This window comes from Micropterus dolomieu, linkage group LG09 (genome assembly GCF_021292245.1).
Source record: "Micropterus dolomieu isolate WLL.071019.BEF.003 ecotype Adirondacks linkage group LG09, ASM2129224v1, whole genome shotgun sequence".
In the NCBI taxonomy this organism is placed as follows: Eukaryota; Metazoa; Chordata; class Actinopteri; order Centrarchiformes; family Centrarchidae; genus Micropterus; species Micropterus dolomieu.
Window position 1 is genome coordinate 13,126,946 of NC_060158.1, and position 25,370 is coordinate 13,152,315.

The window sequence follows — 25,370 nt, forward strand, 5'->3', positions numbered from 1 at the left end:
AGCCTTTCTTGAGTTGTTTGGAGAATGAATAAAACGTTAGCTGCGTGCTTCACTGATTTCCATCTGGAAACTGGGAAATCTATGAATTTGGGTGTTCATGAAAGCACTCTTTAATGTAGTCTTCTAAAATAAGCTCATGGTTTTTACCGTTGTGTACTCCCCATGAGATACGTACATATTCCACTGCAGATCCACCAGCTTTGCATACAGCACCCGACAAATACTGTCTGAAGTTCTCCTTGGTCTGCAGTCATGTCCACCTGTCCATTTCAAGGCTTAAAGCTCTCACTAACCACACACATACATTGTTAAGCATATTCAGATTGGTGCCACTACATCTGTGCTAGTGAACCAACAAAAAGATTAGTGTTTCAAGATGCTGTGCTGTGCCAATGATCAGAAGATATTTGGCACAGATACAGTGTTGACCCAGCGTGTGGTACAAACAACTGATGCTTCAGCTGGTTCATATCATTAAATGACCACAAGGACGGTGCATAGCAAAGCAAAACTTTCCGATGCCAGCTGCAATTTTGTTTTCACACTCTTTCACTTAGCATACACTAAGATAGATAACTGTCAGAAAATAAATGGCTACTTTGTTTTGTTGAGTCTTTCCACAAGGTTTTTTGGATTATGCTGACTGGTTATGTAGATGCAGAACACACGTGATGCAAGTCAGCTGTAGTCTGTGCTGTGTGTTGAAGGAGAACCTTTTAACAGAAGACCATGCAAAATGGTTGATCATTCAATCTTTGCTGGCACCAGTTCTCTCAGCTATGTATGTCAGGGTCCTAATGTTCAGCCAACCCTGGTAGCTCTTTCTATTTTTAAACTTGTCATCCACCAAATCTGACACGTCTCTCATTCACAGCTAAGGACATGGAGTTACAGTTTAATTAAGTTCATTACTAAAACTTTATTAAACAGAGTCCCAGGCAGGCAAAATACACAGATATTCTTATTACAGATGATTCAAAGGTATATTAATGATTGTGATCATTATATTATTTGGATATTATTTGATTTAATAATATCAATGTGTATGTATGTGTGTGTGTGTGTGTGTGTGTATATGTATATGTGTGTATATATATATATATATATATTGTGTGTGTGTGTGTGAGTTTTATTGCTGAGGGAATTGTATTGTAAACAGTATTAGTTAAATGTTTCTAACTCAGAGTATAAATGTTCTAATTTAGAGATCAGAAGACAAATTAAGTTTGATCAAATTGGTCATACAGTATGGATTTTCTGATGGTTTGATTACACATTTTGACATTTAGTTTTGACCCGAACTCATTGAAGCACCCAGGTCACACTTTAAACTGAAATAACAAAGCTGTATATGTTTCTATTTCTTGGGACAAAATAAACAATAAGACGAGTAACAGGTTACATAAAAAACTTTATAACTGCAATTAATAGTGTACAGTGGACAGAAATGGCAGCCTGGGCTCAGTTAATATTTATCCCCTGCTGAAGTGTCTTTGAGCAAGACACTGAATTCCTGCTCTGTATATAACTGTGCACACTGACCTCTGTGTGGACAGGGACAAGAGAGGAGACACATCTGGACAGTTGGAAGTTTTGCTAATTCAGATTTTGCAATGCTCCTAGACGGGCCACTGTCCCAATAATCGGGTTTCAGGGGGATTGCCCTCCCTTGTCCATGCTGAAGGTTACTAAGGCAAAGGTGACTGCTTTGGACAAAAGGCATAGTTGAATCAAAACCACATTGCTGCAGGATCTTGGCAGGCCAGTGGGCTGACATGCAACATGCCACATAATAAATAAAAAAAATAAAAATGATGTAAACATGCAATACATAGTGTTTGCTCTCTGTGGTGAGTGGGCAGTTAGTTTTATCTCAGAAAAGCTCAGGTAACTAATTGCTGAGATAAAGCTGGGCTTGGAACTTGAACTTTAATACACAATATAATAATAAACATATTTTACTTGACACTTTTTAACAGAGTGGGCATCAGCAGGGTGTGACAGTAACTTGTTGCTGAAGTTAGGTATGAAGCAGATCAAACCGATCATGTGGCTTTCACTGTGAACCTTTGCATTGATTGTGTTGCTCTCTCTGCATAAAAACGGCTTTCACACAGGATAGGGGTGTGTCTTGTGGGCAGTGGCTGTTTAACCCTCTAAAGTCAAAGCTGTCTTTAAAATGGATACAGCCTGTTTCCTGTTCTTCAACATGTACAAACAGGCACATGGAAATATGCAGGCTAATCATGAGCAGAGCTGTGAGCAAACAAAACGATAACCCAGATTAACAGCAGAGGGCTAAAAAGATGTTTGGCTGATAAACAGAGATTTAGATTCAATGAATGGACAGACACAAAACAACCATAAACCTGAGCGCCATTGTCACACTTTTCTGCATAACTCTTGTTGATACTCTGATACTGTGCTCATTGTCTCCTATTGGCCGTTTTGTCCTCTTTCAGGTGCTGAGTAATGCACGCCTCTTCTTGGAGAACATTATCAAGTGAGTGTGCGCCTACACAAACAAACACATTTAAGGGGTGTGTGTGTGGCAGCTACAACTCGCTCCCATTCCGTTATACATTAATTTTCTCCACTCATCTTCCACTTCACCACCACTCACATGTCATCAAAAAAATGTAAGTGCATCTCTCCAAACAGCTACCAGCACGTTCAATGCTACAGTACAAGCCCTTTGTCTGTTTGTTTATCTAGATTTGAGATATAAGGCAGTGTTATCATGTGTCCAGGTGTACTCTGAAAAAATATAAATTCACATTAAATCAGATAGGAAAACAGTATGGTTGTAGTTAGCTGACAATTCATGGGGTTTCACCAGAATGTGCCTTCTTTTTTTATTTCTTTTTTCTTTTTTTTCATTTTAATTTGTATATCATTGCTTTGGATCCCAATGTAGTTATTAGAGCTTAGTCATCTATTATGATAATTGATTAATCAGTTTCAGTACTTATTTTTCTCTACCCCTCTATGACCTTTAAACTTTGGATTGTGGACAAAAAAAACCTTTTAAGGTGTCGTCATGGGTTTTGGGAAACATTGACATTTTTCACCATTTTCTGACATTTTATAGACAAAACAACTAATTGATTAATTGAGAAAATACACAACAGATTAATTGACGATAAAATGAATCATTAGTTGCATCCCTAGTAGTTTTGAGCAGAGTGAAGTCCTGCCAAACACACCAAACTTTAACCTGACCGCTTTAATCTTAAACCTTAAACATCCCATTACGATTTTCAGCCTTCTATATAAACCTTTTTTTAATTATTCTATTCTCCCTTCTTTTATCTAGGTATGGTATCTTGGTGGATCCTATCCAAGTAGTGTCTCTCTTCTTGAAGGACCCCTATAGTTGGCCAGCAGCTTGCCTCATCATTGGTAAGGAGTCTTTTTATTTTACTGCCTCAGTGTCGTCCAAACAGATGGTGAATGACTTACAGCCGTTTGTCCTTCTGTGACCTAAACGATTGATGTTTGAGTTGAACCTTGTAAACAAGCGACGTACCTGTATTTCCTGCTCTTGAATCAAGAAACATTACTTTCAAAGTGTTATTGTTGATTGTAACACAACACGTGTTTTACACCCTCTCCTTGTCCCAAAAGGCTGATCCGATACAGCATCATACAGATTTAATGAGTTCTTTTGTAAAATATTCTAACACAGTTGTTGTGATTATTCACCCTTCATTTACCCAAAGCAGGTTGACTCTTTGGTTGGAAGGTTGACATTGTTGCTTTTCTGACAACAGCCTTATCAATGCTGTAAAACAAGTCAGTACTAAGGTTAATGAACTGCTGTCTTCAGCAGGGATAAACACTCACCTACAGGGTAACCGTACATCAATCAATCTGAATAAAATGCTACTTTTTAGAAAAATCCTAAAAATATTACAGTGCCTGAAACTTGCCTGTGGACCACCCCGCACAACAAAATCGGTGTTCACCACCCTTTTACCAGTTTCTTCATCTCTCTGTGCTAAATGGTTTTTCCATAGAGCAATAAAATAAAATCCACCTACTGTGGTTCACATCTGTGTGTCTCTGTGGCTGATGAGTCTGTTTGTCTGTTCTGTGTTCCAGTGTCTAATGTGTTCATCTTAGCAGCCTTGTACACAGAGAGACGTCTGGCTGTGGTGAGTACATTTTTCTAGTTGCTACAAATGTTCTTTGCGATGTAAATTTCAACAATTGACACTGCAGATTTTGCCAGATTTCTCAATACAATTTGCTTATGTACTCCAATATTGTTTAGATCCCAAATGACCTAAGGTTGACAACTTTTTAGTTTATTTTTGTCATAATTATTGCTCCACGGTTAAATGAACTGTAATGAACACGTAGGTTTGTTTTTAATTTATCATTGGGGATCTCCCATCAAGGATGTTTGCCTGAAAAGTTTGCTTTTACACATCCTGAAGTCTACACAGTTAATCATCCCCTCTTTATACCTGCCCTTAACTCTGATAAGAACACCACTCCTGGTTCAGATTAGATTACATATTATCTAAAAACACTTCTGACAAATAATGTAATATTGTATTTGTAAAAAGCACAATATATCCAGTGTTGCACAGCGAAAAGTGTATATCTGGTTAAAGGAACAAATGATGAAACAGATGTTTTACAGTGACACAACCCCATGTTAGTTTATGTCAGTGTTTCCCAACCCTCTCCTGGAGGTACACTAGTCCTGCATGTTGTAGATCTCTCCCTGCTCCCACACAGCTGATTAAATTGATCATCTTGTTATGAACTGCTAAAGCTGTTAAATCAGCTGTGTGGCTTTAGCAGTTCATAACAAGATGATCAATTTAATCAGCTGTGTGGGAGCAGGGAGAGATCTAAAACATGCAGGACTAGTGTGCCTCCAGGAGAGGGTTGGGGAAACACTGGTTTATGTAATATGTCTGGTCTGTATTTTTTGTATTGTGTCAATTTTGCTGCTGCAACACCGCAATTTCCCCTCGGGGATCAATAAAGTTTCTAACTATCTATCTTCCTTCCTTCCTTCCTTCCCAGGGTACCATTTCCGAAATGACAGGACGGATTCTTCACATTTTTAACCTGATGTTCATATTGATCTTCCCTTCAGCAACTGTACTCACATTGACCTCCATGACCCCAGGTACACACTAAATATTTACATGTTTACACACTATATAAGTACTTTGACTAAGAATTAATCTGTTACGTCACTTAGACATTACATCAAAATCATCATTGATGTCGAATTATAATTTCATAATTGTTTTTACTTTAGTTCCCATCTATACACACAAACTCCATAGCGCTCATTTCATCTGTCGTTTATTGCTCTTAGTCAGCGGCCCTATTTGTGTGTGCATGTCTCTGTCAGTGGGTGGTGTGCTCTCCCTAGGAGTCTACACAGTGCTGTTTCTCAAGCTGTACTCCTACCAAGACGCCAACAGGTGGTGTAGAGAAATCAGACAAGCGAAAGCCAAGAGACTAACACGATCATACTCATGTAAGTATATAAACTCGCTAGTGATGCGCAGATCCCGATTGTAGAGACCTGTTCCCACATGGACACTCCACCTCTATCAGTCCCTGTAGTCTATATTGTCTTTCAATTTATGTCAAGCTGCTCAAGCCTTCTAGGAGATTTATTTGTGTTTTGTATTGATGGGAGTGTTTTCTTTAACAACTTACTTTAATCATTAGAGAGGCTGCTGTCATTTTAAACGTTTCAATGTGTGCGGTGATGTCCCAGAAAATATTGTAGGACATTTAAACAGCTAAAACTGTAGTTATAAACTTGATGGGACAGAGAAACTCTACAGCGGAAACAAAAATAAACCTTTTGGCTTCTGAAATACATTTTTAGACCGCTCAGATGGAACTCCTTCCTGAGGAAATTAGGCTGTCAGTGTCTTCTTTTAAGTCCCTTCTAAAAACGCACTCGGAAAGCATGTCCTGATTTTGTCTGAGCCGCCTGCTCATTTTATTGTTTTTATTCTCATTTTATTTCTTCTTTTTATCCTGTTTATTTTAATGTTTTATTTAATTGTTACTACTTATTTTATTTTGCCCCTCATTTATTTTATAATTTACTGTTATTTTATTTCATGTTTCTCTCTGTCTTTGTGAAGCACTTTGTATTTTGCTTTGATAAGTGATCTATAAATAAAGTTTGTTATTATTACTCCAGACAGTGATAGTGAGTAGATAAACGCATGCATTACAAGGGCAGAGGTATGAGGTGCTCTTGAGTCGGGCACTTAACCCCACAGTTGTTTCAGTAAAGCTGCTTAGTGGCCAAAAGACAAACTGTACACCTAACATGGGTAAATAAAGGTTTTAAAAAATTGATTCAGACACACAAATGTCAGTGCACAGTTAATTTATTACTGTGCTGCTACTACCATCTAGTGGTGATGAGACAAACTGAAGCTTTTGGCTCATTGACAGAGATCAAAGCTGTGTCTTGAACAGGTGTCGGCTCTGTTTTTGAAGCTATTTTAATCTATTTTAACCTAAATGCCACTTGATGACTATCTTGTCATTGTAGGAGCTGACCTAAACAGACACCACACAGAGACTTGGTTATGAAATGACTTTGCGAGACTAAAAGTACCAACTAATCACAATCTCCATTTTTTTATGTGTGTTTTTCAGGTCCGTCTATGGCACAATCCAACGGTTCAGCAGTTCATGCTCGCGTCTCCTACCCAGGCAACCTCACCCACAGAGGTAACCATGATGCCTGCATGGATATCGGAAGCACAGTTTTTAAATGAAACATTTTAATGATAAATAACCAAATATATTGTTTCTTTCTTTGTCTTCAGACATGTACTACTTTGTCTGTGCCCCGACTCTCTGCTACCAGCTCAACTTCCCGCGGTCACCTCGAATACGCAAACGGTTCCTGATCAGAAGACTTCTTGAAATGGTGAGATGGAACAAACACACTTTTTCTGTTCTTAATGTAAACTGAGATGTTAACATTTTTTGATTTTGACTCTTTCTTGTAGCTTTTCTTCACGCAGCTGTTGGTTGGACTGATACAGCAGGTATGCTGAACATCAAAATAACTTGAATCACACAATGTACTCTGAACACACACAAGGCTCAACAGGAATTCATTTGTCATCGAAATATTTGCCTTTTAAAATCTGTTTTCATGTGTCTCTTCCAGTGGATGGTTCCCACTATTCAGAACTCGATGAAACCATTCCAGGTGTGTGTGTACTCACTCACTCACTCACTCCCTCCCTCACTGTCTGTGCACTCACTCCTTAACCATCCCTCCCTTTTGGCACCGTCTGATGCCCTCCCTACCTTAACCATCCCAACTACATGCCAGCATTTTGGTCCCCACAAAGCTGTCAAACCCCACAAGAATCGTGGAATCCCGTTTATTGGACCCCACAACTATATAATTTGTTTTGTCCATAAGTTGATAATGAGAAAAGATAATTGTTTGTGTCTTTGACAGGATATGGACTTTTCGAGAATGGTGGAGCGCCTCCTAAAGTTAGCTGTGAGTATCATGACCTACCGTAGAAACGGTTATGTTTAAAAATGTTTCCTAACCTAATCTCACATATTGAACTCTGAGAGTCTCCAGTGGTGTGACTGTCTTACACGTATTAGAGAAGCGGTAGCAACAACATGGCAACCATAGTGTAACCTTACCAACCCAGACACCTTTCCTTTGACCCCTCTCCTTTCCTCTCCTCTTCCATCCTCCCACCTCTCTTCTCCTCCATCATCTCCTTGCCTCTTTTCTCCTCTCTTCCTTTTCCACTCTCCTTCATCATCTCCTGTCCTCTCCTCTATCCACTGTCCTCCATCCACTTTCCTTTCCTCTCCCCTCCCCTCCCAGGTCCCTAACCATCTGATATGGTTAATATTCTTCTATTGGTTTTTCCACTCTTCTATGAACTTTGTGGCAGAGCTGATGCAGTTTGGAGACAGAGAGTTCTACAAAGACTGGTGGTGAGTCGAAGGAACATTTAATCATACACACTGACATGTGCAGTTGTGCGCGCACACACACAGTATGCACACATGTAAAGACATGCCTAAACATTTGGCTCAAAACTAATACAAATACACATGTAACTGGTAAATCTGTTGAATTTGTCCCATTTAATCTCCAGGGCAATTTGGTAATTTTTAGCATATTTTGCCATTTTTGCTCATTTCAGGAACTCTGAGACCGTCACATATTTCTGGGCCAACTGGAATATCCCAGTTCACAAATGGTGCCTAAGGTGAGCACCAAACTTTATAAAATGCATTTTTTTCAACATTGAAAACCTTTTTGAATGTTTTTGGTTTCATTTTATCATTGCTGTCTGTAAGAAAATAAAATCTGAAGTAAAGAAATAAGTAAAATAAGAAGAAATCAACGTGTGGACCTTCCCATGCATTTCAGTGTATTTTCAGCCAGATTTTACGAGATAAAGATAATTTGTAAAGTGTTTGTGTATGTGCTTAATCATGCGTCCTTTTGTGTTACAGACACTTCTATAAGCCCATGCTGAGGAAGGGGGTCAACAAGTTTATGGCTCAGACTGCCGTCTTCCTGCTGTCTGCCTTCTTCCACGAGGTAAGCAACAGCATTCAGTCGTCTTGTGTCGCACGAAGTACTACTAAAGTCTACCTACCTGTTAATTCAACTGCCAAGACTGTTGTGGACTTGTTTTATTGTTTTACTGTTTTATTAACACGACGGCAACAATTCAGAAACTAATCTGAAATTCCTGGGAGTATTTTCCGCTGTGAAATGTAATGCAAATGAAAGATGTTTTATGTGAAACACTGTGTAAAGAGCTGTGAGGTGCTGGCCTGCAGGTAGACTGCTAAGTAAGTCTAGATATGTCGAAACTATGATTCCTGAAACTAAAAATAATTACACTGCATCCAAGTAGGTGGGCAACAAAACAATAACACTGTTCAATAAATATTTGATTTAATTAATTTGAATGATGAGCGAATTAGCACTTAATTATTCTATTAAGATATTATTTTGAGGTAAAGGACTGAAAGAATATTTTACTTAATTTCACTCATCCATATTTGTTGAAAGAATATGTATTCATAATTGTTTTGAACGTTCAACCTCAGATTTGGTCATAGATCAATTGTTTAACTGGTGTTTGTCATGTTCTGACCATAAAGAATAGTTTAAAAAAACGACAGTTAACCATCTGGTTTCTTCAACTTTCACCCAGGAGCAAAAATCAGCCTTTAAACTTGAAAGAAATAATGATTTGATATTTATTGTGATAATTATCAGTATCGAACGATACAGCCCTACATCTGAGTTGTGAGTGTTTTAGCTAGACATTTACACGTGAAAAATGTTCTGTCTGAATATAGTGTATTTCTCTCTTTCTTCAGTACCTAGTGAGTGTTCCTCTGAAGATGTTTAGACTGTGGGCCTTTATGGGAATGATGGCTCAGGTAAGACACATTGATTTATTATATTTTGGTTTCATCACGCTCCTCTTGTCTCTACAGTCTCCTTTTTGTCTCTCCCATACACAGACTTTGTAGAAGAACCCTCTTTGACCTCTGAACATTAATCTCTTCAGGTTCCCCTGGCTTGGTTTGTGGGTCGTTTCCTGAATGGAAACTATGGCAACGCCGCTGTGTGGATCTCACTCATCATTGGCCAGCCTGTCGCTGTGTTGATGTACGTCCATGACTACTATGTCATTCATTATGGGAGCACTACATAAAACTGGACACACATACTCCCACAGACACACACACACCCACACACACCAGCCTGCAGGACAGCTCAGTGAGTGAATCCAGAGCAAGTTGAAGTGACTGTAAGAGAAAACCCTGCTAATATGAGCGAGTCAGTAAACCACAACGACAGCAGGAAAATTGTTTTTGACTTCTTGATTTTTGCACTAAAGAGAAATGAACCATAGTATGATTCTAACAACATGAGGACTGTTTGGTTTGAAGCAATATTCCACTTTAGTAGGACAAACATACCATTGTAGTCAGCAAACACTGGGATCCGCAGTCACCACCTGCTCTAAATCTCTGTATCTAGCATTGGATGTTCCGGCCAAATGATCCTGGACCCAAAGTCAAACAGCACTTAGATCTCTGTTATTGGAATTGATCCCTCACTGTTAGATCTGTTAGAAGTATGATTTCCTCTTTTGATTTTGGCTGACGATTCATGAGCTCAAAGGATATGCGCGCTAGGGTGAAACTCTTCTGCGTGACTTTTGACAACAGTTTTTACATTTAAAAACATGTCATTGCATCCACAAGTGGAAACACTGCTTTTTAGCCAAGCACTCCTTGAGCACACATTGTCTTCTGCAACTAAATGTGAACCACTGCCAAGCGAGCACGGGATCCTGAAGAGAAGAGAAGATATGAAAATGTTGTTTCTATATCTGTGGATTAGAAGTCACTGTTTTTCTTGTATCTAAAAGCAACTGAGAAATTATGAAGCCTGCTAAACAGTTCCTACAAGTTAAGGCTTAAGCCAATTTAGGGTGTCTCCAGATCTTCAAACTGACCACAGTAACAGTTTTGTACATGTGCTCTGTATATAAGTCCCTCTCTTTCTGATGCAATGCAGTTGTTGAGTATTACAGAAATGTATAATAAAATGATTTGTTAAACAAAAAGGTCAGTGGCTGTAAACTGTAGAAAGACAAGGAGGGAAGGAGCTATAAAGGGAAGGAGGAAAAAGTAAAAGGATGTTTTTTGACCTTATTTGTACAGTCCTCCAGGCAGCCTCTCCTCTTCTGTTTCTCTACTACAAACATCAATGCAAGCTCTTGGTGTAACAGTGTGTTGTTTGCCTTGGCTTTGTATCTTGTGTTGCATTTGACTTCATCAGATGGGTTTATTTTATACTTATGTATAATTTTGTGTTGGTATGACAGTATGCAGTCAAGTATTGCCATCTTCAAATTATAATTTGTTGTATTTTATTTGAAATCAATGATTTAATGCACGAGTTGATTTACTGATTTGAACCAATGATTGTTTTTTTGCACTTTAAAGAGATATATGCTGTTGACTAAAGCAATAGATTTCTATGAATGTATTTAAGTTATATCAATTGTGTAAGGAAAATACATTTGTCAAAAGTATTTGTATGTTTTACAATTTGCTTGTTGACATGTATGTTATGGTATTATTATTGCAGTTTGTTTCAAAGTAAAACAGCAGCTGCAGTAGAAATAAGAGTTTCAATGACAGGATTTTTTTTTCTTTAATTTTTTTTTAAACTGCTTTCCAAATACATAATGACAGTTGTCTGGACATGTTAAATCAAAGCCTTATGTGCTTCTTTTTTTTTTCCCTTTTGTGAGATTTACCCTCATTCCTTATTAATCACATTTCAGGGAAAACCAGTTATCCAAAAAATAAAGTGTGTTGTCATTCCTTATTAAAATGTATAAGTGCCTGCTGTAAAAATAAAACAAAACTTATATACCAGTAGTTTTACATAGAAAAGACAGGCAAAATACTTCTAAAGACCATTCTTTAATCTTTTTGTCTATGTAGCCAACAGATTCACAATGCATTTATATTTACTCATGCCCTTAATTAAAATTCCTGTCCAAATGCAACCTAACCCTTAAAAGTGTGACACCTTTTTCAAATGTTAATTTTGAAAGAAGTAATTTTTATGTTTGCTTTTGGAGAACCTTATGTAAGAGTCATGCATAAATCTTATGTTATTATCTTATGGTACTTCAGCATACAAATGGTAGCTTAAATATCAATTCGTGTGACAAATCATTGTTTTTCTCATTTGACTGCTGTGAAAAATTCATTTGCGCAATTGAATTGTTTACATTTCATTTGACTTTGTTTTGCTTTTGTGAAATTTCTTGGAAATGGAAAATAATGAAGGGGGTGCTGACCTCGGAGTTTAACATAAGTGTCAGCACCAAGTGTTATTCACCTGAAGTCCACAACTTCCTGTGTCCATGCTATTACTGCACCGATCCTGCTCTTGGAATAGGAGTTGAAGATGCTTTAAGTTGAACTGTCTTTTAAGGGTTAATTTTGTTTGCGGATGATTGTGTAGTACATGTAGTAAAATGAATGTATTTCTGAGCTGTTCATACTGTACACAGAAATCCAAAGTGAAACAAAGATTATATGTTTTGGGAATGCAAATAATTTTCATAGCCTTTCACTTGAAATTATGTGTTTGATAAAGAATATTTATATATGATGAATGGACTTGTCTATTTTTGGACCCTCAACAGTGGAGTATCCTGAATTTCTTGGTTGCTTGCCACACACTAAATGGCTGCTGTACAACGTGTGGTTTTCTATACACAAACTATTGTGAGGAAAAACATATTAATCGATGTGGACCCCTATATCAACCTGTAATGATGCTATTGGCTTTAAACTACAATATACATTGAAAACTGAGGACAGATGAGTCCATAAAAACTTTATTGTGTAGAGAGCATCACAAGACAGCACTGAAAACTCAAAAGTTCCAAAATAACAATATTACAACATTTTTAAGTTTGTCATGTCTCCACGCAGAAAATCTTACAGCTAAACCTGGCCATCAGGTCAGGGGGAACAGTGCAGGTTGAGAATCTCTACTGCTGCAAGAAGCAAACAGACAAGTATCAGACAACAAGTGAAAATCCAACTAAACCACTTATTTGAATGGCAGTCATAATCACAAAGCTAAAATATTCACATAATTATGTGGTTGTATGTAGTGTGTGTGTGTGTTTCACCTTGGCTTTCTGGTTCTGGACAGGCAGGTAGAGTTTAAACTCTGCCGGAAGCTCATCCTCAGAGTACAGTCTGTCAGAGAAATACACTCTCCTTATTCGACAGTTGGCATGGATCTGGGAGGAAAACAGCAGGTCAGACATTAGCAAAAGAAATGGGTTCATTCATTCACTGTAGATTTTTGAACTAATGCAGACAGCATCTGAAGACAGCTGGTTTCTGTCCCTGTGCACAAACCTGTACACGCAGCGTCTCAATGTAATTGGTTCCGTAGGCCCTCCTGGTGAAGTCTGACAGGTTGAACTGAATCTGGTTCCAGCCATCGTCGAGCCTCATAGGCATGGTGCAGATAAACGGCTTCACTCGTGTCGTGCTTTGATAGTTACTCGCCCGAAACCGCCGACGGACGTTTTTATCATCCAACACCTAAGAGTTGTAAAGATGGGGAGAGATCATGAGTGACCACGGATCCTGACACAGCGTGGAACAAATGTAGGCTGCTGTATGTTGTGTGCGTATGTACGCATGAGTACACATTTGTTTATATATGCCGCCAAGACACGGAAAGGGTCTGTATCTGTAGGAGTGCCTACCCTACCTGGACTTCAAAGGTGAAATACTTCTTGAGGTTCTTGATGATCATAACGAGAAAAGGAAGCTTGATGCCCAATGTCTTCTTGGGGTCAGCAGGACATGTTATATACGTGGTACTGCAGGGAGAAGAAATAAAAAAGACAAGGAGGGCAGATTAGAGTGACTAGTGCTTGAATGAGCTGAAGAATAAATTAAATAGACTTAAACTCACCTGACGTTTGTTCCCTCAACCTCCAACACCAGTGAGTGGATGTCATTGTCTGTGATTCTCTTGATGTGACCATTCCTCACCTGTGAGAACACAGAAATATTATTTATCTTTAGGTTTAACGTTATATGAAGAAATCAAGCATTATCTCACTAGAACTGCAGTGCTGTCACTATCAGTCAACTTTGCATGTACTGGTTTATTGCAGATGTATCTTTATTGATGTGTATGCCGGCAGACAAATACCAAGAAATTGCAGAACACAAATGATATATCTGAGGTAATTTAGAAACAGTGTCACCATTACATAGTTTCCTACCCTGAGAGAGTTTATTATATATCAATTCAGATGCTGATGTGGGAGCAGTCAGTCAGGATGATGAAGTCAGTAAATATTGTCATGAACTTTTACTTCTACAAAGTGTTGTGAGTTGGCTGAACTCAAAAGGTCTTAAACAATTGATCTCCTCCACTGTTACTATTATTACCTGTTGCTTAGGAATATTTTAGGCCCTCTTAACATCCTGAAAGAGCGAGAACTTTTTGTTTTTGTTTAAATTAACAGCATCAATCAGTAATACAGATTTCAATGTTTTTTCAGCGCTACACGTCACCTAAATTACCTCCAGATCAATATTGGTGCTTTGTAAGTTTTAAAATATCAACAATGGTAATGTCGACTGGACAGACACAGTTTACATTCACCCAAGACGCAAATTCAAAAAATGCACTGTGGAATGTTCGGGGTGAAACGTGTATGTAGATAAATAACTGTAACATTAGATATTGTTGTATTTTATTTTATTTCATATGTTATGAATGCATCTTTTAATATATGCATTCACTTAATTATATGTTGTGTGTGTAGCACGAAGGAACTACAAATTTCGTTTCGCTATGCAACCTTGTAACGTTACCTTGTTGTTGAAAGCACTACTGAGAGCTGCTTAACGTTAATAACTAGGTTAAATCTTTTCCTTTACTTTGTTCTTGCTGGATCAGATTGACTCCATTCACCAAAATAAGAACGCAAGCGTCGATGTGAATAACTAACACAAATGTAGTCCGCTGCTTGAACACTGCATCCAAAACACACCGTCAGAGATTACAGTTTTAATATTATTGAGCGTTAAACCCACCTAATGCAAATTAGCTTTAGCACGACTAGCTACGGAAGCTAGGTTAGATTCATCATAGCGCTCATTCTGAATCGCTGCTTACCTTTTTATCCCATATCTGAAGTGGTTTGCTGCCGATGCTGTATAAAATAGACAAGAATCCGCTTTGAAATGTGTTTTTAAACATCTTCTTTGAGCTGAACTAACGTTAACACACAGTCGTTGTGTACATGTGTTTAAATCCACTAAAGAACTGTCGCTAACCAGCGTTACGTTTGTTTACAGATTTTGTTTCCGTCCCCAACGCTATTAGTTCCGTGTGGTACAAAATAACCCGTTCCGGTGCCAGAAATGAAAAGGTTTGAATTGTCGTTTATTGTAATATCCCCATATGTCTCTCGTGGGGAGGCGTAAAAACAAAGAAGACACGGCGGGGGGGGGACCTTTTTATTATTTTGGTGTTGCTAGGGGACAGTACGTCTTGACGTTGTTCACATCGGCTCTGACTTGTTGACGCATCTCGGTTGCCTTGGCAACAAAAAGGCGGAAGCCATGAATATTTACATTATGGCCTCTTACTAAAGATAGTGTTGTTAATTATATCTCACATCTTTAATATGAGGCTATAATGTAAATATTCAAGTAGGTCTTGATGGTATGACTATTAATAAGCCCTGTTCACAAATGATTTATTTACTAGACATTTTTGTTTTTACCCCCATTAATCATGAGCTCAACTCAAAGATTTAAGACTTTCTCTATGTACACAAAAGGCCTATTTCTCTCAAATATTGTTCACAAATCTGTCAAAATCTGTGTTAGTGAGCACTTCACCTTTGCCGAGATAATCCATCCATCTCACAGGTGTGGCATATCAAGATGCTGATCAGACAGCATGGGTATTGCACAGGTGTGCCTTAGGCTGGTCACAATAAAAGGCCACTCGAAAATATGCAGTTTCACTGTAGTGGGGATAGTCCGCGGGGGTCCGGAAACCAGTCAGTATCTGGTGTGACCACCATTTGCCTCACGCAGTGCAACACATTTCCTTCGCATAGAGTTGATCAGGTTGTGGATTGTGGCCTGTGGAATGCTTCTATAAAGTTGTGGAGACACATATCGAAACAAAATTGTCAAAATATCCTGACTTGTAATCCTTAGTATGGACCCTACACTTCATCACTCTGGCTGGTAAACGCCCACATTGAAACTTTATATTCAGTTTGTAACACAGGCTTTTTGTTAAAAGTCCAAGCCTAGATAATCAAGATGTTAAATAAGTACTTTTCTCAGACTCTAAAGGTCCTCTAAACCAACGGAGTATAATACATTTGATTGTATGTGTTGTGTATTTGGAAGTTAAATTGTTGTGGCACCCCTTAATTCTCAAATAAATAATGGCAAGTCTCTATGAATAGACTTCCTACAGACATCTTTATTTCAGAACTCCTTTCACCCACTATATCCCACCAAAGTGTCAAGCTTGACATCCTTCATCTCTGTCTACAGTACTTTAAACAAGCCGGACCAGGATAGATCTGACACCGGTTTCAAATATCTGAACAAGCCAAGAAACATTCAATCAAATATTACCCACATTGCAAAATGACATCACCAGCAGTACAGCATAAATCAGTCCCCTAATATGAACTGAAGATCTGTCGACCTCCACTCCATCATCTCTCTGCACATGCTCGTGTGTGTAGATTTGATTAACCTGGTTCACAGGCTGGCAGCTTTGTAAAAATATCTACAGAAAAAGTTTATATTTCTTTGTCTGTTTGTCTCTTTTACACCCCCATCCACCATCATTGATTTACGTATTTACAGTTCCTTCAGGCCCTTTCAGTGGGGGACCACCCAGAGACAGCTTTAAATAAACTTTATTAAAAACCTACTTGAATGAAATAGCCCGTTCTGGTCTCTCCTTCCTCTTGTCTCACAAAGAGTGTACCTACTGTATCTGTCTTAGCATCAGCCAGCTCTTACTTTTTCCACATTTCTATTAGCTATCCAAGCATTACAGCCCTTTTTGCCTGTTTTCCTGCCAGTTTCTTGTCTGCTTTTTTGGACACTAGCTCTGTCGCTATGCCCATTCGTTGCCTGTTTTGACTGCTTACCTGCTGCCAACCTCATGATCAAAAATTTTTTTGATCTTTTAACTTATCTGCTTTGTCTGTGAATCATGCTTTTGAGTCTAAATTTTGTTTTACTGAGCCAGCACACACTGTTCTTCTGTTTGGCTTCCTCTTCCTTCCATCCATCCTTTACAAATAATTATTTCAAATATTCAAAAAATAAATAACACAAAGAGACTGGGATAAATCAGGGGTACAGAGGGAGGGAAGGCAAAATGGAGCGATCAAGAAGGGAAGAAGGATGGAGAGAAAATGAAGGTTGACAAAATAAAGGGACTAGTGCCAGAGATGTGGAGGAAGATGATAGAAAAGAAACTAGAGAAGAGTAAGACTCTTGTCTATTGTATTCTGATTTGTGTTTCCATGGGACAGGGGGGTTACATAAGAAAGAGATGAGGAGGAGGTCCAGCTGCCTGATTGTACACTCTGCTCTGCTGGAGGACTTGTCCCGCCCAGAGGGGTTCACATCCCAACTCTCTACTCACTCATGTCTGTGTACTAACCAACGACAGAAAAAAGGAGGACACAGGAGGAAAGAAGAAGTAGAAGTGAGAGACTTAAAGGATATAAACATTAGACCTTTAAGAAGTTGTAGGTGGATCTACTGGACGAGGGCTTTGTCTTCTCAGGGTATGTGTTTTATCTGTTTATTGATCATTGTTTGGGCTTTGTTTTGTCTCGTTTTTTTAAAACTACAAAATATCATTAAAATGTTGCATTTTAGCAAATTTTTCAGAAGAGAACCTAAGGCTCCATCTGTAATTATATTTGAAAGAACCGCCTTTAGTTCAGCCAACAATACTTTGCCCGCTGCTCCAGGAAAATGTGTTAATATCCTCCTCAGCTTTTTCCACCCATTGGTTACATGCAGCTTATTGATTTTTGATGGGACATTATGTAAAACAGGAGCGTTCATTAACTAACATAAAGTGAATTGTACTGTTTTTTGTTAAACCGTTTTTTAAATGATCCAATTGTAGCACTAATTTAAATCCAGGACCCGAGCAGTCATCAGGATGCACACGCACATCCATTACTTCTTTGCAGGTGCAGGGTAACAATAATCTGCACATATCTTTTATTGTACATGGACAAGACAATGTATAAGAAAAGCAGAATCCGAACTAGATAGCAGATTGTGGGTCTTTTAATCCAGGCCGCTCAGCCATGTTTTATTCAACTGTCTGTGTGATGATGAAGAGTGGAAAGACCTTCCTTGGCGGGACCTGTTAACAGATAGGAGCTCATCCGTCTCTGGTATTTTTAAGGACAAGGGAAAAAATTGGCCAAAACCAATGGATCTGTCAAATAACACTTTTAAGGATAAGCCGCATTTATGAAAAATCCATTTGGCCTTGTGTTTGGTGAAGAATGAACTTATAGTCCAGTTTTAAAATGGAAGGGGAAAAAAGTTCACTCAGATGTCAAGATGGTGAAATTTTAGTCCAATCCTTCAGATCTATTCCCCCATTTAAACTCATTCGCATCTGATGAAACATCTTACAGCAAGTTATATCTGAAATTGATACCTCAAATAACAAGTAGTTATTTCACAGTGGTCGTCAAATAGGTTTTATTGTCATTGCCATGAAGGGATAATTGCTAATTATGATTATTGTTACTTAAATATCCCAAAGATGCCAACACACCTTGAGTGAGACGGAAACATGTTTTGGGTGAACTAGAAACAATTACACTTGCAGTTCTCTGTGCTTTGCATTTGGTGAGATCTCCATTTCTGTCTTACATATATTTACATAAGACGCACTCTCAGTTGAACGCAGCTGGAAGTCTTGGCTCTTATACTTCATCACACTACTGTATAAGCATCATCATTCTAAGGTCAAGAATGAACTTTGATGCTTGAAGCAGCTGAAAACTTAGTTTCAAATAGGCTATGTATTTTTCTATAACATTAAATAGTCACAGCTGAATAAGCAGTGCATTTATAAGCCCAAGAGAGGAGTACAGACGAAAAGACTCAAAATACAGAAATCTCTCATGTGAAATAACCAAAACTGGTCCAACTTTGGCAGACAATTGTGTGTTTATGTGGTACCCTGTCACTTGTAGTAAGAAGCTAATTAAGAAAAGAGTTCAGGTCCTTTAACTTGTATGCATACATGGATAAGATGTCCTAAACGTGAAATTATAACAGTGTATATGTGCCGTATTTTAAAATCTGTTAATTAGTTAATATGTTATTTTCTAATCTGGTAGCAACCAGTTGTAATCTAGTTTGGTAAACAGGCTTAAAATGAGATAGTTCTACGTTCATGAGGTGTATGTATCAAACATGAAAGTTCACTCTTAACCTTGGAAATAGGAGTAAACAATCCATACTCAAGGTCCTCTCTCTAGCTTTTACCGGAGCCTGGCTCTCAACCGTATCTCATGGTCTAAAAAACATCATCAAACTACTATTTCCAAGGTCAAGAATGCTTGATTTTAATATATCAACACAATATACAATCAACAGCTCCTGAGCTCACATGATAATAGGTCCATTACATGGTGAAGACAATGTCATACGTTTGAAAGCCCAGAAAAAAGCTCTTGAGTTGTGATTGTTACTGCATCTTGAAAGTTGTCTTTATTAGTAGTTTCTCACTCCAGATGCAAGTCTTCTTTTCTACCAGTTTATCTCTTCTCACATCCTCTAAGCCAAACCAGAGTTCCTTTGGACTTTTTGCTCAATCTTTTAGCTTAATGTATAGTTACATTCATCATAAACGTCCGCACAGTCAAGATTTTAAAGCCTCTCCCTCCTTTAAACAGGATGTGTCACATTCATCAAATTTATGTGACAAACGTCAACATAACATGTATCAGCGGTGTGTTAAATAGCGGTGCATGCTGACATGGTTCGTATTAATACTGTGCACTGTGTTTAAAGTAACACACGAGGTCACATACTTAACTTTGTTGAAAGTGTCACGTTCTTTTAGAGAACAGATGAAGATGCCTTCAGTCACCACTACAGTGCGAGGAGACGTTGTTTATAAGACGAGGATTTGCAAAGTCTCTCACTCTGGATTAACGGCTGCTGATGTTGACCACTTTTCATCCCCAGGGGTCATTACTCTGTCTTTTAGTTTTTAGCATGTGTGTGTCTGCTCTCCAAGCTGGAATATGTTGAATTGTTTTAAGCCAATTGGAGCAGCACATTGCATCACTTAAGAGTTGAGCTATTTAAGTCTATTTATAATACAGTATCTGCGGCCGACTCCAGGGTATAAGATTGAGGCATCGGTCTCCTACAAACATTATGGGAGTTCTTAAATTCCTACTGGAAGATGATTAAAAGCAGATAGCAACAGCACACATTTGGAAACAATCCTAACACACTTTTAGCCTTTGAACTTCAAACAAATGAGTTTAGTTTAGTTTATCTTTTCACCATAACAAAGTCAAAAATGAAGCAGAAGTCATTTCATTGCTATAATGACTTGTATAACTGCCAATCGAGAAAAGCTAATAATGAAATTAAAGGAATTCAACTCAGCAAGCGCAACACAATATTGCCCTGTATGCAGATTATATGTTTAATGTATTACTGTTCTTACAGCACCCACGTTTCCTTATTTCTCAGTGGAAAGAATAACAGCTTCATCTCAGAATAAAACTGAGTTCTTTGCATTTATACTCCTCTATACTCAACCCTTTTTTCCCTTGGCTTCATCAGCGGTTTGAAATTACATCAGCACTGTATGTATGTTATCATGAAGACAAATCTGTGAACATGTGAGCTCAGTAGCCCCAAAGCACTTTTAGGATTTCTTATCCATGTTGGCTTAAGAGTTAAGCTAGAATTTTTATTCTTGACCTTGGAAATAGTATTTTGACCATGTTTTTAGTCAAAAAAGAGAAGCTAGTAAGTGCACCTTGAGTTTGGATTGCTTCATTGAACTCCTATTTACAGGGTTAAGAATGACTTTTCATGCTCAGCACATAGAAATGTCTCATTTTTGCCTGTTTACCTAAACCAGATTGAGTTTTAGGTATACCTGAGTTTTGCAGTTACTTACTACCAGTTTAGAAAATAACTTACTCCTACTGCCACTAATATTATCACTATCACTAAATTTGAGATTTATAACATGGTACACACATACTGTATATAAGGCCACATCATGCATCCTTGTGTTTCCAATACCAATATCTTCTTTTTTCTTGACTCTTTTCCACTTCTTCTGCCCCTCAGACGCCAACCTGTCGTTCATCCATCCCTTTCAACCAATGGAGAGCCTTCACACCAACATCAGCTCCACCTCCACCACTGAGCCCCTCCTGCCCCTCTTGACCCCTGACTCGAGCAACTGCAGCACCTGGGACCAGCGGTGGGGGCCACCGTACCTGCATCGGTTAGCCCACCTGGACGTCAGGCTGTACCAGGACTTCTACGCTGTGTGGGTCTCTCTCATGGTAAGAAAAGATACTGCTGGTCCACGTCTCCACCTAACTAAAGCTAGATTTAATGATTATCATGACTGTTAAATATAACATATATTATAAAACATGTTATTTATAAGATGTGTTGCAGTAAACTAGATTTTTTGTCAAATTACGTAAGCCAACTCAGTCCTAACAATGTAGTATTGATGTTTTTATAAATACTTGATTTTTCTATATTTCTTTATCCTGTTCTGGGTTGTGAGGAGTCACTATCCAAATGTGTATTGGAGGAAAAGCTGAACAAATAAACAGAAGAACCAGATTCAAGATTTAAAAAACAGGCAATCTGTAATAGGCCTACATTTTCTAAAACAAAAAAGTGTAAAATGACTTCGTATTGGTTTGAAGTTCAGCCATCCTGTCAGATCTGAGACTTGCTCTGCGCACAGACTGGAAAATGTGTGTGGTAAAGTGAAAGACCCCCAAACGCTGATGCTCCCTTCCTCCCTGCTGCAGGTGTGCAACTGTCTGATGCTGGTGGTCGGCGTGATCCTCAACAGTCTGGCCCTCTATGTCTTCTGCGGGGCCCACTCCTCAGCCTCTGTGGTTTACACCATAAACCTCGCTGTAGCTGACCTGCTGGTGGCGCTGTCATTGCCCGCGCGCATTGCTCTGTACCACAGTGGAGGGAACTGTATGGCCTGCTCTTACGTTCACACCTTCAGTTACTTTGTCAACATGTACTGTAGTATCCTGTTCCTGACAAGGTGGGCAGATCAATCCTTCATTCAACGCTTGGACTCTATCTGTTTGACCTCCATCACTACGTACAGCTAAAACGTTTTGTACCTCTTCTTCTTTCTGTGACTGCTCCATCTCTCAGTATCTGTATAGATCGGTACCTCGCTGTTGTCCATGCATCCAGCACTCTCCACCGGTGCAGGACCACAGGAACAGCCAAATGTGTCAGCGCCACAGTTTGGTTCATTGCAGTTGTGGTCACCTACTCGTTCCAGGTGAAGACACACGCACCACAAACACAACACCATCCATCCATCCATCCATCCATCGTCAACCGCTTATCCTGCGTACAGGGTCGCGGGGGGGCTGGAGCCAATCCCAGCTGACATTGGGCGCAAGGCGGGGTACACCCTGGACAGGTCGCCAGTCCATCGCAGGCAAACAAAACACAAACAGATAAATACATAGACTTTGTTGAACAGAAAGAAAGTAAAACCAGAATCAAAGTCTCCTTAAATAGAGACTGATGAATCTAAGGTGTAATAAGATTTCTGATGTTTAAGTCTCCTATGCTCCCTTATTCTTACTCTCCCATCTCCTTTTGTCATGCAAACTACTTTTGTGCAGACAAAACACACTACAGTCATGCTGTCTGTAGTTGCAGTCCCTTATTAAATGCTTAATAATAGGCTTACTTCTTCTGTTCTTATTTATACAACATGTATGAACTCTGGTTTTGTGGTGGGTGTACCTCTTAAAGTGGAAATCTCTCAAATCCAGTGATCCCTTATCAATCACAGAGTCCAAAAATACATATACTGGAAATGCACACTGAGGGCTTTTTCCAAGCAAAGGCCTGTTCAGGGGAATTTGGTCTGATTGGCAAAGCCTAAACGTCTAACTATGGCTTTAACAGTATAAACATAAAGACTTATTTATAACGTAAAACATTCAGTAGAACTTGTTGGGAGGCGGTGCAGCCTGAGAGGCCCACTAAATGTCACCATGTGTTTAGAACAGCAAATGTGAAGCTTTGAATGGGCTGGGGCAGTGGTTCCCAACCTGTGAGCCTTCAAATTAAACAACAATCGGTCTTGTTGAACTGCTCATAACACATATCCAGAATAAGGCCATAACCTGTAATAAGGGTTTAACATTGTCAAGGGTCTCAAGCCAGAATGGCTGGGAACCTCTGGGCTAGGGACTGAATCCTTGTTGTGTTAGATTAGACAGCATTGCACAGGAGAAAACCAGACTTGTGAAAATGGTGACTCTTATGTCATTAGGAGAACGAGCACCTTAAGACTTGATGTGTTGGGATCTTTCTCCTGCTCTCTACAGACCACAGCGTTGGAGTTCAGCTCCTCCTGTATGCTCCTCCCTGCCCTCTTCTACTTAACCATCCTTGAGTTTCTCCTCCCGCTGCTCGCCGTGGTGGGCTTCACCCTGCGTGTCGCCTGTTTTCTCTCCTCCAGCCAGGGCCCGATGCCCCAGCAGAGCAGGGCGAGGAGGGCGCGGGCCGTCAGACTGCTGGCCACCGTCCTGGTGGTCTTCACTATCTGCTTCACGCCTTTCCACATCCGGCAGGTGCTGGTTTACTTCCGGGTCAAAGTCGGAGGGGAGAGGCTCGGGGAAGGAGCGGGGCATGTACTTGCTTATCACATCACAGTTACTCTGAGCAGCCTGAACAGCTGCCTGGATCCAGTGGTTTACTGCTTTGTGACGGACAGTTTCAAGAGAGTGTGGAGGAGGAGGAGGGGGGCGAGGGAGGGGGATGGGGAGGCAGGGCACACGAGTGGGGGAGAAGGTGAGAGGAATTCAGTGAATAAATGTCCGGGTATGGCACTGGCGGTAGCTCACAGCGTGGCCACACTCACCCTCACCAGCACTCCCCTGTCTGTGGCCAACACAGAACAGTCCACTTAAAGATGGGTGACCCCCATCGACAACTGTGAATGGGAAAGTCCAGAGAGACACCTGGAGAGAAAGACTCATCAAGAGTACTGCAGAGAGAGATTTGTAGGCTGGAAACAAAAATGAACACAGAAACTCGTCAAAAAGTGAAAATAAATTTCTCTTTATGGTGAACAAAACAAACCACTTCTAAGGATAAACAACACTTCAACGACTGCCTCCCTTTGTCCCTCCATGTTCTCATCTTTTCGTCCCCCTGACCTTGCTTGGGTGTCAACTGGTGAGAAGGAATAACGGACCACAAAAAGATACTGATGAGCTTGTAATATTGGAGATCCATGTGTCGGCTGAGACTGGACTCCAGAATACCGAAAGACCTTGAATTACACTGAGTGAAGAGGATAAATATGAAACGAAGTGTATAGAGTTGATATTTGGGGTCTTCGCGCTGACCTCGTCAAAATCGAATGCAATCCAGTACAAACTGCTCAGCCATAACTTTTTCCTTTTACAAAGATAATAATGTTAAATGTAATGTTAAACTAAATATTTGTTACAGCCCAATATTAAACTATATGGTATTATTAAGGCTGTAGTTTACAGTGGTGTTGAATTTGTGTGCATTATATACAGTATTAAGTGTTCCTAATGTTTTGATGTGGTGGGAAGAACATAAAAATATAATATAATATAATATAATATACACCAATGCAAACTAAAATCTTAATAATTAGTAGATTAATTAAAACCTATCAGAATGTTTAAACAAAAACTCACCATTATAAGCTTTGTAAAGGCAGAATATGTGTTAAATCTGTGGTACTGGATTGCATTAGACTGTGTAGATGAGCCTAATAAAGTGGCAGTGTAAATTGCAGTGATGTAGGCCTACTTTTTTCTCTTTTTCAAGTAAAACCTTTCTTTGTTTGTTTAATTTTTTATATATTTTAATAATTTTACATAGACAAGTTCACTGTAATTCAAGTTGCACTTTTTTCTCTCTCCTTACGCTTCCTGTCTATATCTTCACTGTAACCTGTCCAATAAAGGTGAACATCCAAAAATGCACAAGAGGGTATTTAGTTTCATCAAAGCACTGTGGCCAACATTTGACATTTTAAATGGAAACACTCCATTCCGTCTTATTATTTCTCTCACTGTGTTTGACCAGTATTGCCGTGTAAAGCCATCGTGGAGGTTAAAAACCTCTAGAATAAAATGACGTCAACTCCATTAAAATGCAGAATGACTGAAAGAGTTATAGGGCAAACACACTGAATAAGCTAGAAGCAAAGCTCTCTTTGAAGTATAAACACTTGTAACAGTTAGTCTTAGTGCACACCTCTTCGACGCCTTTGTTTATTATTTTACAAGTGTCTAAATGGAGGGGTGTCGTCAGCATCACATAGAAAATGTACATTTCTGAAACAGCAGTTTTAAAGAAAACTATGAAAAACAACACGACTAATAGAGTTTCAACAAATGCTCTATGACATTTTATCATCTGGG

General features: G+C 39.1%; 3 protein-coding genes across 5 annotated transcripts in view; 2 read left to right on the forward strand and 1 right to left on the reverse strand.

The window, feature by feature from the left end:
* The window catches only part of dgat1a (diacylglycerol O-acyltransferase 1a), a 17,043-nt gene extending 4,813 nt beyond the window's left edge, over positions 1-12,230 (forward strand). The window contains exons 3-17 of one of the 2 annotated variants that reach the window (XM_046059249.1): positions 2,463-2,503; positions 3,317-3,402; positions 4,105-4,157; positions 5,044-5,149; positions 5,402-5,509; positions 6,661-6,735; positions 6,834-6,937; positions 7,020-7,058; positions 7,184-7,225; positions 7,484-7,528; positions 7,874-7,986; positions 8,199-8,264; positions 8,515-8,602; positions 9,397-9,459; positions 9,591-12,230. In XM_046059249.1, the coding sequence (XP_045915205.1) occupies positions 2,463-2,503; positions 3,317-3,402; positions 4,105-4,157; positions 5,044-5,149; positions 5,402-5,509; positions 6,661-6,735; positions 6,834-6,937; positions 7,020-7,058; positions 7,184-7,225; positions 7,484-7,528; positions 7,874-7,986; positions 8,199-8,264; positions 8,515-8,602; positions 9,397-9,459; positions 9,591-9,737 (1,176 nt within the window). In that variant the 3' untranslated portion in view covers positions 9,738-12,230. Of the gene's footprint in view, positions 1-2,462; positions 2,504-3,316; positions 3,403-4,104; positions 4,158-5,043; positions 5,150-5,380; positions 5,510-6,660; positions 6,736-6,833; positions 6,938-7,019; positions 7,059-7,183; positions 7,226-7,483; positions 7,529-7,873; positions 7,987-8,198; positions 8,265-8,514; positions 8,603-9,396; positions 9,460-9,590 lie in introns of both variants that reach the window. The other variant, XM_046059248.1, reaches the window with a different exon arrangement.
* Positions 12,231-12,439: 209 nt separating this feature from the next.
* On the reverse strand, positions 12,440-15,106 carry cfap20 (cilia and flagella associated protein 20). 2 transcript variants are annotated; one of them, XM_046059252.1, is made up of 6 exons: positions 14,777-15,106; positions 13,559-13,638; positions 13,352-13,463; positions 12,991-13,179; positions 12,756-12,869; positions 12,440-12,614 (listed from the first exon to the last, which is right to left on the reverse strand). In XM_046059252.1, the coding sequence occupies exons 1-6, from the start codon at positions 14,858-14,860 to the stop codon at positions 12,612-12,614; spliced, it is 582 nt and encodes a 193-aa protein (XP_045915208.1). In that variant the 5' UTR covers positions 14,861-15,106; the 3' UTR covers positions 12,440-12,611. The 2 variants fall into 2 exon arrangements, with proteins under 2 accessions (XP_045915208.1, XP_045915207.1); XM_046059251.1 differs by having other exon boundaries at positions 12,440-12,617; positions 14,777-15,104.
* Positions 15,107-17,352: 2,246 nt separating this feature from the next.
* On the forward strand, positions 17,353-24,427 carry LOC123976905 (G-protein coupled receptor 20). The gene is made up of 5 exons (XM_046059297.1): positions 17,353-17,441; positions 21,016-21,236; positions 21,723-21,973; positions 22,090-22,222; positions 23,289-24,427. Exons 2-5 carry the CDS (start codon positions 21,051-21,053, stop codon positions 23,871-23,873), a joined length of 1,155 nt encoding a protein of 384 aa, XP_045915253.1. The 5' UTR covers positions 17,353-17,441; positions 21,016-21,050; the 3' UTR covers positions 23,874-24,427.
* Positions 24,428-25,370: the final 943 nt, after the last annotated feature.